General features: G+C 43.4%; 1 protein-coding gene across 3 annotated transcripts in view; it reads right to left on the reverse strand.

Moving 5' to 3' along the window:
• Positions 1-5,523: 5,523 nt before the first annotated feature.
• The window catches only part of ZMYM4 (zinc finger MYM-type containing 4), a 142,862-nt gene continuing 134,822 nt past the window's right edge, over positions 5,524-13,563 (reverse strand). For all 3 annotated transcript variants that reach the window (XM_040337306.1, XM_040337305.1, XM_040337307.1), the window contains exons 24-27: positions 9,970-10,081; positions 9,621-9,869; positions 9,355-9,484; positions 5,524-7,698 (exon numbers count right to left, since the gene is read on the reverse strand). In XM_040337306.1, coding sequence (XP_040193240.1) covers positions 7,494-7,698; positions 9,355-9,484; positions 9,621-9,869; positions 9,970-10,081 — 696 coding nt within the window. In that variant the 3' untranslated portion in view covers positions 5,524-7,493. The remainder of the gene's footprint in view (positions 7,699-9,354; positions 9,485-9,620; positions 9,870-9,969; positions 10,082-13,563) is intronic.

A 13,563-nucleotide genomic window follows, 5' to 3' on the forward strand; every position in this document is an offset into this window, starting at 1 on the left:
AAGACAACCTGTTTGGTTTGGAGTGCGGCCATCCATCCTTCATTTTATGCCAATGCTTGCCTAGTGCACTGCCAGCACCCTTGGAATCCTACACCTGTGTATGACCCTATAGTAGACCCACCTTGAGCGGTGATTTTCCTTCTTCTACAAGAACAATCAAGCGGAGGAACTGATCGTTCTTACGGTGCGCAGGATCGGCACCGGAAGAAAATTATATCTGAATGATGCCTCTAGGTGCAGGCATCATTCAGATATCCTTGCACAAAGTACAGGACGTCATGACGTCCACCCGGGATAACGGATCCCTTTTTGGACGTCATATGACGGCGTGCGGTTTTAAAGTGGTTAAACGCAGAGCGGACCAACTCTAAGGGATTGCACCAGCAATTTCTGAGATTGCGAGGCTGAAAAGGGTTCTTCTAAAGTTAATTCCTTAGACGAGGAACCCTCAGTTTGTCCCTCTTCCCGTTCCCCTGATGGTGACTCATCCCCATTTGCCCACTTGCTGCTCCGTTAATTGAGGACCCGGAGTGGGAGGAGGAAATCTATCACGCTTTCTCCCACCCTGGGAAAAGGGTGCAATAAGAGCAGCCAACCTTTCCTCTAACCCCACCAGGGCTAAAGAAAATACGTCTTCAATAACGTAAACAGGGGCTGGGATGTTGGAATCGGCTACAACACCCGACAGTCCCAATGGCTCACCCTGTCCAGGTGCTTCTGGTCTTTCCAGGGAGCATGGTATCGTGGAGGCATGACTAGATCCTCAGAGCCCGATGGAGACGCCCTTGCACTCTTTTTGAGCTGCTTGAACCCCCCGCCCTTCGGGAAGGCATAGTCCTAGGCACAAAAGCAGAGGTACCAACAAAAATGCATCCCCTGCTAAGCTATAGTCCAGCAATCTAATATACTGTATATGCTGCTATTACCACTCAGCCTGATGTTTGATTAGATGTGTCTTTGGGAATGCTCTTAGAGGAGGAGGCTTTTAACAACTAAGCAGCCCCACGCCTGCGCCGTGTGAGCAACATGGATGCTGAGCCACGCACACGCCGTGCTAAGCCACACCCCTCTCCTTCTTGAGAACGCCTTCTTAAATTAAAAAAACGGTTTCCTGCGCACATGGGGGGGAGAGTTAGGAGGAAGGGGGGGGGGGGTAAAAGACTGCATGCCGCAGCCTCCACGCAGCGAACGGGAGCAGCCCTGACTTGGGGGCAGAGGGGGAGGGCGTGACATGGGACAGCCTCAAGGGGGGTCATCGCGACCAAGCAGACCTGTCCTGAGCAATCACCCCCAACAACCTCCCAGTGGATGGACTGCATGATAGCGAGGAGGCTAGGAGTTTCACACAAACCTGCTGACATTGAGCGCAGCTACTGAGGAGCATGGTTCAGGTATGTGCTTTCACACCCTTTAGTGGCGACATCTTTACTCAATAGGGAAGAAATCCATAAGTGAACTGAATATCTTCACTTGCCTTTTCGGGCGCAGGATTCTGCTGGCAACGAGACAGACCCAATCTTCACCTATCACGGCGGGTTGTGTCATAAAAATCTTGAAGGACTGGGTCCCTTTTATACAGGGTCCACTCCCTTGGAGGTCTCTCACTCCTGAGTGGCTCAGATACAGCTGCTAATCAGAGCCAGTGATGAAGGAGCGGAGCCAAGCCCCAAATTTTGTGCCATACTGCACTCAGCGCAGCACTCAGAAGCAAGCATGCATGAGTGCCCCCATACCAAGCAGCTTGCTATGGGAGCTCTCAGTGGGGGACCCCAGAAGGGGAAGATCGAGGCAAGTATGACATTTGTGATTTTAGGAAATGAAAACCCAAGGCTTTACAATAACCTTAAGCCAAGTGTGCTTTTCTCCATGAAGAAGTCCATCACTTTAAAGACACTAGAACAAAACCGAGCTAGGACTCAAGAGTCTAGTAGGATTATAGGGGGTGGCGACTTTAAAAAGTGTCCAGTTGCCTGAAGTTACACACCTATAACCAATGGTGTATGATTACTCTGCCTGTGTCCTATACTGTAGGATTAAGACATACCTTTTCCAAATAAGCCCAATTGGCATCATCACTTCCTGCAAGTGAGGGTGCATTGTAACTTGTTTACTTCCTGGATTTACAGAGGCACACCTCCAGTTCTCATTACCCCTCTTATGACTCATTCCCCCCTCCCTTTCTTGCAAAATCTCACGAGAGAGAGAGAACTGTGCATGTCGTCATAAGCCTAGGCTAATGACCAGACAAGAAACCAGAAGTGGGCTGTATAAGGTATTTACTAGCAGAAAAAAAATGTTTTACTATCCAAATTTAAAACAAGGGCAGAAGATTTAATAGATGGAAAGTTGAAAACATGACTGAACTGGAAGGGGGTTAGGTCTGAGTGAGGATTTCTTGTCTTTTTTGGCCAGTGTCCATTTAGGTGGCAGCATAACGCAAGTGAATATGAAGTACATGGAGTCCTGTGATATATAAATGAAAAACATACATTTTGTAATTTAAAGCTGAACACATGGCAAAACGGCTAACAAACAGATGAAAAACAAATGAATATGAGAGCCGTTTTAGCCATCAGAAGATTTGTATTTTTGTTCAATAATGAGCTTAAACACAGCTCTGTCACGCATCCTTGCCTTGCAGGGGAATGAACTTAACCTACACCCCACCTTGTGACTGGACAATGAAAGCAGAAGCAGCAGAATGATATTCTTCTATATGAAATCCCTCCTCCTTTTCATTAACAATCTCAAATTTCTCTTACAACTATGGCATCAATGTTTGTATCCAACTGCTCACAAACATGGCTCATTGCCTCTTCACAGCAGTTCATAGACATTTTGGTCATATTACATGCAGTATGTTAAAATGATAAAGGCACTCTTTCCTGTACTAGGAGTAACTCAATGGTGAGAAACTTGCTTTGTATTGGTAAGTATTCACACAATATTGTTTTTGAAACCTGGTATAATATTTTGTTCATAAATGTTACAGCTTCAAACTACAATGTAGTGTGAATATCTACCCAAGCAATATTTATTACAAATATCTGATAAACAGAAAGTGTTTAGTTTGTTATAATGAAAGTATTTCATTATAACAAATGTATAATGTAAAGTATTTCATTATAACAAATGTATAATGTAAAGTATTTCATTATAACAAATTGTAGGCTCACAAATTTTTTTTTTTTAAATTATACTAATCCAACCTACCTTAACCCCTTAACGCCCGCCGCACGACTATTTACATCCGCAAAATGGCACGGACAGGCAGAAGGGCGTATATATACACGTCCTTGCCTTCTAGCGGGTGGGGGGTCCGATCGGGACCCCCCCCCCCCACAGCGTGCGGATTCCCGCGGGGAGCGATCCGGGACGACGGCACGGCTATTCGTTTATAGCCGCTCCGTCGCGATCGCTCCCCGGAGCTGAAGAACGGGGAAAGCTGTGTGTAAACACGGCTTCCCCGTGCTTCAATGTGGTGACGTATCGATCGAGTGATCCCTTTTATAGGGAGACTCGATCGATGACGTCAGTCCTACAGCCACACCCCCCTACAGTTGTAAACACACACTAGGTGAACCCTAACTCCTACAGCGCCCCCTGTGGTTAACTCCCAAACTGCAACTGTCATTTTCACAATAAACAATGCAATTTAAATGCATTTTTTGCTGTGAAAATGACAATGGTCCCAAAAATGTGTCAAAATTGTCCGAAGTGTCCGCCATAATGTCGCAGTCAGGAAAAAAAAAATCGCTGATCGCCGCCAATAGTAGTAAAAAAAAAAAAAAATTATAAAAATGCAAAAAAACTATCCCCTATTTTGTAAACGCTATAAATTTTGCGCAAACCAATCGATAAACACTTATTGCGATTTTTTTTACCAAAAATAGGTAGAAGAATACGTATCGGCCTAAACTGAGGAAAAAAAATGTTTTTATATATGTTTTTGGGGGATATTTATTATAGCAAAAAGTAAAAAATATTGATTTTTTTTCAAAATTGTGGCTCTATTTTTGTTTATAGCGCAAAAAATAAAAATCGCAGAGGTGATCAAATACCACCAAAAGAAAGCTCTATTTGTGGGGAAAAAAGGACGCCAATTTTGTTTGGGAGCCACGTTGCATGACCGCGCAATTGTCTGTTAAAGCGACGCAGTGCCGAATTGTAAAAACGCCTTTGGGCATTTAGCAGCACATTGGTCCGGGGCTTAAGTGGTTAAAAGGAGAACTGCCACGGAGAAAGTTGACTACAGTATAAAATGAAGCACCCCCTTTCTGTTTTTTCCATCTCAAAGTGCCTGTGTATACAGGCTTTTTGTTCGCTTTGGAGTTGCTTTTCCTCGCCATACAATTCAATTCAATGTACTACAAGGCTTATAGGTAGGTACACTTTCTTTTAGAGCCTCACCAAAATACATCTACTCTATTGGGACCTTAGTTTGAAGTTGTTCCCTTTAACCTAGCAAAACAACGGTCCTCCATTTTGGTGAAATGTAAATGTGTAGTTTATATTTTTACCAACTATTCAGAGACTCCTTTAGGTAACCTAGCCCACGTGTTGTCTTGGATGTCAAAGCCATTTTACATTTCTACAAGAGATTTTTACCATCTAAAACAGTGGTTCTTAACCTTGTTGGAGGTACTGAACCCCACCAGTTTCATATGCGCATTCGCCGAACCCTTCTTAATTGAAAAAATAAAATATGATTTTGCGTGTGATGAGCACAGTGGCTGCGTGTGATGGCATAGTGAGGCTGCAAAATAAATAAATATATATATATATATATATATATATATATATATATATATATATATTTTTTTTTTTCTGCTAGTCAGAGAAGGCTCATTTAAAAAAAAAACACAAAAACATTTTTTTTTTATCTGCCATTTTATATTAATAAAGTGCTGGTCACCTCACCTCAGTCAGCCTCCTCCCCCCCCCCCCAATCCAGCCATTTCATTATATGCTCTTAACAGGTTCTACTTACTTTTAAACAGGCAGGCTTCTCGAGACTAGTCCTTGCCTCTCTAGCTCGTCACAGGCAGCGCCAACACACAGCTCTCTGCGCAGCGCTCCTAGTCCCCCGCTTCCGGCCGTGAGTGGAGTGACGTCACACTGCTGGAAGGGACCAAGAGACTCCTTCATAGGGGGAGTAAACAGGCGTCAGCAGACAGGAAAGGGAGCCGGGAGGTGGCGGTCCCGGATGCAGGAGTGCACTCAGCACACAATTTGTACAGTGCCGCTGGCCGCGGCAGAGCTTCACCTGCGGCTGCGCCCTCCCCCCCTCCTATACGAAATGGTATCGCCCAGGGCACCCGTCCGCCCCTGCCTTGTACCGGCGGCCCTGTGTGACCTCCGCCGAATCCCCGAGACTCACTCACCGATCGAACCTAGGTTAAGAACCACTGATCTAAAAGCCAACATCTGGTGAATGAATAGAGGCAAATAATTAACCAATGAACATGGAAAAAAGGGCAAGGAGCTTTTTCTTTTTATGCTTGCCATATAAAGCTCTGTACATAAAAAACACAAATCAGTTATTTATTGTACAAGCAGGGTAAAAGACACAAAATGTGACTACTTTGTCTTTAATATTAAACTCTTTAACTGCTAAAACAAAAAAAATAAAACAAAAAAACAATTTAAAGACGTGAAAAATGAGAATCGTTACAACTCTTTAAAATACAAGGGGATAGCAACATAACACAATGAAACATGTTGAGGTCCCCTCTGATAGAAAAGAGAGTAATGAATAATCAGTGACATACAGAATAATTTGCTTCTCTCTGAACGCCAAAATCCTTCTTTTGAGAGTGCATGTTCTGCAAGAGTCTCCAGCAGATCTTCTATGATTTACAAATGCTAAAAATTCCTCTGGAAATGTACCCCTCTTTTCTTATTTCTACAATAAAAAAAATCCAAGCTATTTTTTAGGTTTCTCTGTTTCAAAGAGTAAGAGGGTTAATACAATTGAAAGTTTCTGAAAAAATGGCCTTGTGTTTAATGCCCTTGGAAGGAAAGATGCATGGGTAATTAAAACTGTGTAACAATCAAATATTCAAGGGGTCTTGTAGAACATAATTTTCTTGTCATGTTTGAAACCAAGAGCAATATACTTTTAAAATTCTTTGATGTTTCTCTTTTACGGTGCATCAAAACTATGTTATAAAGTAGCTTCAAGGTTTCCTTTCTAAGCAACACCTGCCTTATATAAACTAAAAAAAAAAAAAAAAATACAAAAATGAGACAAACGTGTTTGGTTTATTCTATTTACTGTATGCATCTGTAAATAGCAGGGCAAAAAAAAAAAAAAAACTTCTTAGAAGGAAAACTTTGGAGATATTTAAAAAAAAAAAAAAAAAAAACTTGTAGTGAAAATAGGCAACTTGTATTTTTTTTTTTTTTAATATATATTCTCAAAACCTGCAAACCATTCAGTTTTTACGGCTCTGTGGGGGTAAATAATTAAATAGTGTATGTAAGCATATTATTTTCCTAACAAAATGCAAAGCTGACAGATTTCAGCCTGCATTCGTTTTCAAAATGTTCATAATTCATGTTTACGGCCTTTTTCACAGTGGGAATTCTGGGGGCCGAGACGTATAAAAGTAAATCCTAAATGATTTAATATCTGCCTTCTTGTGATTACGTGACATAAATATTTTTATCAACCAGAGGTGCGTGCAGTTTCATATTGTTTTGCCATAGACTTATCAGCCTTATTTAATGGTTTCCCTAGCGTAAACATCACCACTCCTTTTTAAGCACAAGAGATATATTGGTTGTGCCAATTCCACACTACAAGTGGTAGATCTGGTCCAATTGGTCTAAGAACCATTTTCTACTGGTTGCAGGACTACTGGTTTCCAGTTTAGAATAGCAATGTAATTACGTAGACAGAGAAAACGCCAAATCTGAAGTATAATGTGACCCCCACAATTACTGGGTAAATGTTAAGTGGATTGTTTAATTGGAAGGATGCCAAAACTCCTTGGAAAGTCAAAATGGCTTGCTACAGAGTTTACATATATTTTCAAACTGTCAATGAATAAAGTAAAATGGGTGGTACCTTTATGCACCCTTTACAGTGTTACACAACACTAGTGTGAAGAGACTCTTGTCTTAACTCTTTCAGCTGCTCCTACTATATTTCTGCAGTAGAGAGTTAAAAGCAATCATCCCTATGCTCCAGTTACAAATTACAGTTCCTACTTTGGGGTTTAACACCTAAAGTTAGGTGTACAATTTAGAGTCCATTGCTCATCTCTGTGCCGGCCACAAAGATATAGGGCTGTTATGTCCATATCCTGTTTAGAATCCGCAGGGAAATGCTTACATATAAACAGGGATGGACTCATGGGCAAAAAGGGCAGTGTATCAGTTCCAGGTGAGAAAGTTCACAGTTTAGTGCTTGCCCAGCCCAGCTTTATGTAGAACATATAGTACTTAGGGCTTTGGAAGTTGGAAAGATGGGAGGATCTGAAGAAACTTTAATCAGATAGTTCCCCCTCTGAGTCCTCTTTCGCTTTGGTCAGCTCTTCATGAATTTCTCGAACCATAAGGATGCGAGTCAGCATGCTGTCCAATGTGCCCAGGTCAATGGGCATGGTGGAGAACCACATAGGGCTATTAGGTACACAGGAGCGCTCTGGCTGAAGGTAAAAGACATCACTCCGCTGCTTTACACTTTCAGAACTGTAAAAGACAGAAGATGACATTTAATCAACATTAGCAATGTCTAGGCTCCCTTATAGGCATTAAGGAAAATCACAAAAAAAATGCATACATATATATTTAAAAAATTATACCAAACAGTAAAGGCCTTGCATGACATTTTGAGTTTTTCCATCCCTAACCTATTGCTTTTCCTAAGGTTTATGTAAACGCTAACAAATTCTCTTTTTTGCTCTCCTTTGGTTTGTATGGTTATAGTAAAGTGATTGTAAAAGTAGTTTTTTTTACTTTAACGCATTCTCTGCATTAAGGTAAAAAAACACGTTTTAATATTGGTTACAAGTTAAACCCCCCCAAAATACTCACCTGTCTGCAAAAGCTCTTCTGCCCTCTCCAGGCCTCCAGTCTCACAGGCTTGGCTGACAGAGAAATCCATTAGTCCTGATGAATTGACTGCCCATCTAATTTCTTGAGGCCCTAAAATGCCAGGACAGGACAAATACCTGCAAAATTACCCTTTTTGGGAAAGCCGACAGTCCAAGGTATTTGTTAAGGGGCATGGTGAGTTTTTTGAAGGATGATTAAATAACGTTTTTATTTTGTTTTGTACATGCCATCACCAGAGCAGTACAGAATCATATGACTGGTGTGGTGGTGATTCGGGACACTGACAAGAGACTGCGTAAAAAAAAAATGTTTTACTTTTTTTTTTACACTATGATTGCTTATAACAGTGATAATCACTGTTAAAATAAGTGCTTTTCATGAATAGCATCCATTCCATTCATTGTGTACTATTGTAAAGCTGTGATTGCCCACAGCTATCCCATGGTACAAATGCAGTGTCAGTACCATGTGATCACTATGACCAATTCCAGTGATGAACACAACAGTACAATGAATGGCTATGAATGAAAGCCATTCATTTTGTACAATGGCCATGTGATCACATGATACCAGCAGTGGCCAGGTACATTGATTTCTCATCCACTGTGTCTGGTGGACAGAGCGGATGACAGATTGCACTGCAGCACAATCCTTAGGGAATGCACAAGGCATGATCCTGGGTGGACATCATGTGTCATCTACCCAGGATGGGAGAGCTCCCGATTGGCCGTCATTTGACAAAAGGCCATGTAGGAAGCAGTTAATGTGACCCCAGAGCTTTTCTCATCTGTTAGACTAACAGATCTCTGGTTAACGGGCAACAGTTTGAAAGTGAGAGGAGATGGTAAAGAATGCAGAGCAGCCAGTGAGGGAAGAGCTGCCAAAGTAGCCTTTGCAATTTAGTTTGGGGAGAGCTGCCAAAGTAGCCTTTGCAATTTAGTTTGGGGAGAGCTGCCAAAGTAGCCTTTGCAATTTAGTTTGGGGAGAGCCGACGTGTGTCCTGGGACAGCGTTGCAAGACAAAAATCCAGAAGTATTCAAAATACACGTTCCTGCTACATTAATTCCTAGCGTCCGCTGTAAAGGAGAATGGTACATCTATTTACCACACAGAAAAAGAGGCCTGAAACTCCCATTTTCTATGAGCACTTGGCAAGGACTGAGAATCATGTGCCGTGAGCAGCTAGTCAGAGATAGTTACTCCAAGTGAGAGAAGGAAGTTCCAATTCCATTGAAAAAGATTATATATCAGATTGGGATTATACCAAATCATAAAAACCAAAGCACTTACCATTTGGATAAGTAAAATTCATATAGCCTGACAGGACACCTGAGTGGATTGTCTGTGTTCTCAGCCATCTCCATCACAAACTGACCATCCTCTTCCTCTAACCTTTTTCGCTTGCCACCTGTTACTTTTTCTGTAATGCAAAAAAGTGGTTTTAGTAAAAAAGAGGATCTTTCTCCTTAAATAGGGGATAAACAGCTTTTCTACACATCACATTTAATGGTCTAGAATTTTTCATAAAATTGTTTTTTGAATGAAAATACACACACCATGTTCTGACTCCTGCTTTGGAAAAGGAGGCATAAAGCGCAGGTAGGTGGTTTTTGTGTTGTATTTCAGCGTTTTTGTACGTCTCATGACATAGGCAAAGGAGAGTTGATGGTGTTCTGTCACAGTCTTTAACTGGAAGAATTTGGTGGTGAAGAATAAAAGGGTGTTGAGAAGGATTATAGGCGAGTAGGCACCAAGCTGCTTACACTCCCACAAATGTTCTTCTTCGATCCTTGAAAACAAATAACCTGGAAAAGAGATTAAAAGGCAGCTAAATCGAACCTGTAATAGCACATTTTTAGAGACATACAAATGTTACCAATGTATGAAAACTTGTGTATGGCTTACCATTAGGTAAGACAGGTGGGTGCCAATTCTTCAACAGCTTTGTAAGTTCCACCATGAACCTGGAGTAGGGTTCCATAAAGATATTATCTATCCTCCCGTTTTCAAAAAGATACTGAAAAATAAGGAGAAAGATCATGTTATATGAAGGTTATATTACCTCTGATGTAGTCAGATGGTAAGAGTAAAACGTATCTAGTTTTGGCGCTCTATCCAAGTTGTTCATTGGTTTGACTGCATGCCCTTACAACTTGAAGCCTTGTTTAGGAGTATAAACCATTTGTACTTTTTTTGTATATTTGTTTGCATGTGCATATGTGAAGTTTTAAGCTTAACTATGTATTTGTAGTTTCTATTCACATGAAGTGTCCAGTTCTAGAGTCCTCATTTACAAAAAAAAATGATAAGATAGCAAGTCCAGAGATGTGCGACAAAAATGGTGAAAGGTCTAAGGGATAAAACATACCAGTAGAGAGTTCAGGAACTTAATATGTACAGTCTGGAGGAAAGAGGGGAAAGGGCAAACATGACTGAATTTTTTAAATGAATTAAAAGGAGGGGGGAATAAGGTTCAGGAGGGCAGTATTTTCAACATAGAAAATGAGACGAAGAACACAGGGACCTGACCTCAAACTAGCAGGAAGAAAGTTCAAAATGAACCTTAGTATTTTACCGAAAGTAGTTAATGCGTGAAATATACTATATATACAGTGCTCAGCATAAAGGAGTACGCCCCTTTTGAAAAGTACCATATATACTCGAGTACAAGCCAAGTATTTCCAGCACTTTTTTTGTGCTGAAAATCCCCTTCTTGTCTTATACTCGAGTGTCTGCAGCCTAATCATACCGGCAATCATTGACGTTTTATTTCCCTGTCCGTCCGGGATGAGAGGAGACACAGCCGATCTCACTGCTCCCCCTTCCCTCCCCTGTGTGCTCGGGGGTCAGTCAAGGGTGAAGCCAACAAGCTCACATTTCCCACGGAGCACACAGGAGAGAGGAGGGGGAGAAGGGGGAGCAGTGAGATCAGCTGTGTGTCCTCTCATCCCGGGCAAATATATGCTGAGGCGCACACTTAAAACTTTGCGAGAACCGTATGACGTAATTTGCAATGGGTCTGTGCATAACACCTATACCTAGAAAGGAGTTTGTATCAGCTATAAGAAACACAGTGAGAACTGTTTGATGCTGTTAATAGCGACAGATTGCAAGCATAATTGAAATGCACAAAACAAGTGGAGTGAACACAAAAATAGTATTTTATAACAGCTTACCTGTAAAATCCATTTCTTTGAGTACATCACGGGACACAGAGAAGCATAGTAATTACTATGTGGGTTATAGAGTCTACCTTCAGGTGATGGACACTGGCACGCCCTTAAGGCAGGAAGTTCCCTCCCCTATATAACCCCTCCCATACCGGGAGTACCTCAGTTTTGTAGCAAAGCAATAAGTGTCCCAATATCCCCATCATGAGGGGCGGGAGCTCTGTGTCCCGTGATGTACTCCAAGAAAAGGATTTTACAGGTAAGCTGTTATAAAAAATAGGATTTTTGTACTCACCGTAAAATCCATTTCTCTAAGTTCATTGACGGACACAGGAGCCTTTGACCTTAGGGTTATATCCGCTTCCTTCCATGAGAGTTAGGCAGAAATACAGCATTTAAAGTGTTAACAACTTTTCTTCAGTGCAGCTCCCCCCAGGGGGCGTGGTTCCCCGGGTATAACCCACACCCTGCTCTAGCAGCCTCAGTTCGTAACAAGCAGTACAAACAAAGGAGGGGTGGGAGCTGTGTCCGTCCATGAACTTAGAGAAATGGATTTTACGGTGAGTACAAAAATCCTATTTACTCTTCCGTTCATGGACGAACACAGCAGCCTTTGACCTTAGGGACGTCCCCAAGCAGTGTAAATTTTTTTCGAGGGGTGGGAAAACACCACAGCAAACCAAAATTCACCCCAAACAAAACCGGAGTTACTCAACGGAGGAACTCCAACCTTAAACTGCCGCCTGTAACACCCTGCGGCCGAAGGAGGCATCAGAAGATGTACTCACATCCACCTTGTAAAACTTTGAAAAAGTGTGGACCGACGACCAGGTCGCTGCCTTACACACCTGCAACACAGAGGCTTGATGGCAGAAAGCCCAAGAGGCACCGATCGCCCTGGTCGAATGCGTCGTGACTCGAAAAGAAGGCGCCCGCCCCTTCAGGGCATAGGCCTGAAGCACAACCTGTCGCATCCACCTAGAAATGGTGGCAGACGAGACTGCCAGGCCCTTTCTAGGACCAGTCACCTCCACGAACAGTGAGTCCGACTTCCGGAACTGAGCCGTCGCCGATAAGTACACTCGAAGGGCCCGAACCACATCCAGGGAACGTAAAGTGGCCTCCTTCGGGTTCTTCGGCTGAGGACGTAAGGATGGAAGAACAATGTCCTCATTAATGTGAAAAGCCGAAACGACCTTTGGGAGAAAAGAAGGCTGCGGACGCAGCACCACCTTATCCTTATGGAGGACCAAGTAGGGAGCCTTGCAGGACAAGGCCGCCAGTTGAGACACCCGTCTGATCGAGGTAATTGCTACCAGAAAAAACACCTTCTGTGACAGAGTCAACAAGGGGATCTTGTTGAAGCACCGAGAGGACCAAATTCAAGTCCGGCAGTGGGGGGCGCACCGAAGGGGCCACATGCAGGACCCCCTGCACAAACGTGCGTACCAAGGAGTGCGCTGCCAAGGGTCGCTGAAAGTAAACAGCCAGAGCAGAAATCTGACTCTTGACCGTACTTAAGGCGAGAGCTTGTTCCACTCCCCGCTGAAGAAACAGCAGAATCCGGGACACCGCGTATGTACGGGGGTGCCACTTCATCTCCTCACACAGAGATGTAGGCCTTCCACGTACGATGGTAAATTCTCCTAGAAGTAGACTTCCGTGCACGCAGCATGGTAGAAACCACCAAGCCCCATAGGCCCCGATCCTTCAACAGCCACACCGTTAAAGCCAGCGACCGTAAAGCAGGATGGAAAATCGGACCCTGCGACAGAAGATCTTCTCTCAGGGGTAGACGCCAGGGGACGTCTGGCACCAGGTCCGCGTACCAGGAGCGGCGCGGCCAATCTGGGGTGATCAGGATTGTTGGAATCCCTTCATTTCCACTCCGCGCAGCCGGGGAGGAAGAAGTTTCAGAGGAGGGAAGGCGTAGATTAGGCGATAGTGACCCCAAGGTGCTACCAATGCGTCTGACGCGTCCGGCCACAGGTCCTTCAACCTGACCACAAACCATGGCATCTTCCGATTGAGACGGGACACTAGGAGGTCCACGTCCGGAGTGCCCCACTTTTGGCACAGACTCTGAAACAACTCCGGGTGGAGCGACCACTCTCCTTGGTCTAGTGTTGTGCGACTTAGGACGTCGGCTTGCCAATTCTGTACTCCCGGAATGTACACGGCCGATAGAGCCGGAACGGACCTTTCGGCCCACCGAAGGATGTGCGCGACCTCCGTCGCTGCAGCTGAGCTCCTTGTGCCTCCCTGATGATTGATGTACGCCACGGCCATGGCTTTGTCGGACTGGATCCTGACCGTTCGACCTTGCAGA

The sequence above is a fragment of the Rana temporaria genome, chromosome 2 (assembly GCF_905171775.1).
Source record: "Rana temporaria chromosome 2, aRanTem1.1, whole genome shotgun sequence".
Taxonomy (NCBI): Eukaryota; Metazoa; Chordata; class Amphibia; order Anura; family Ranidae; genus Rana; species Rana temporaria.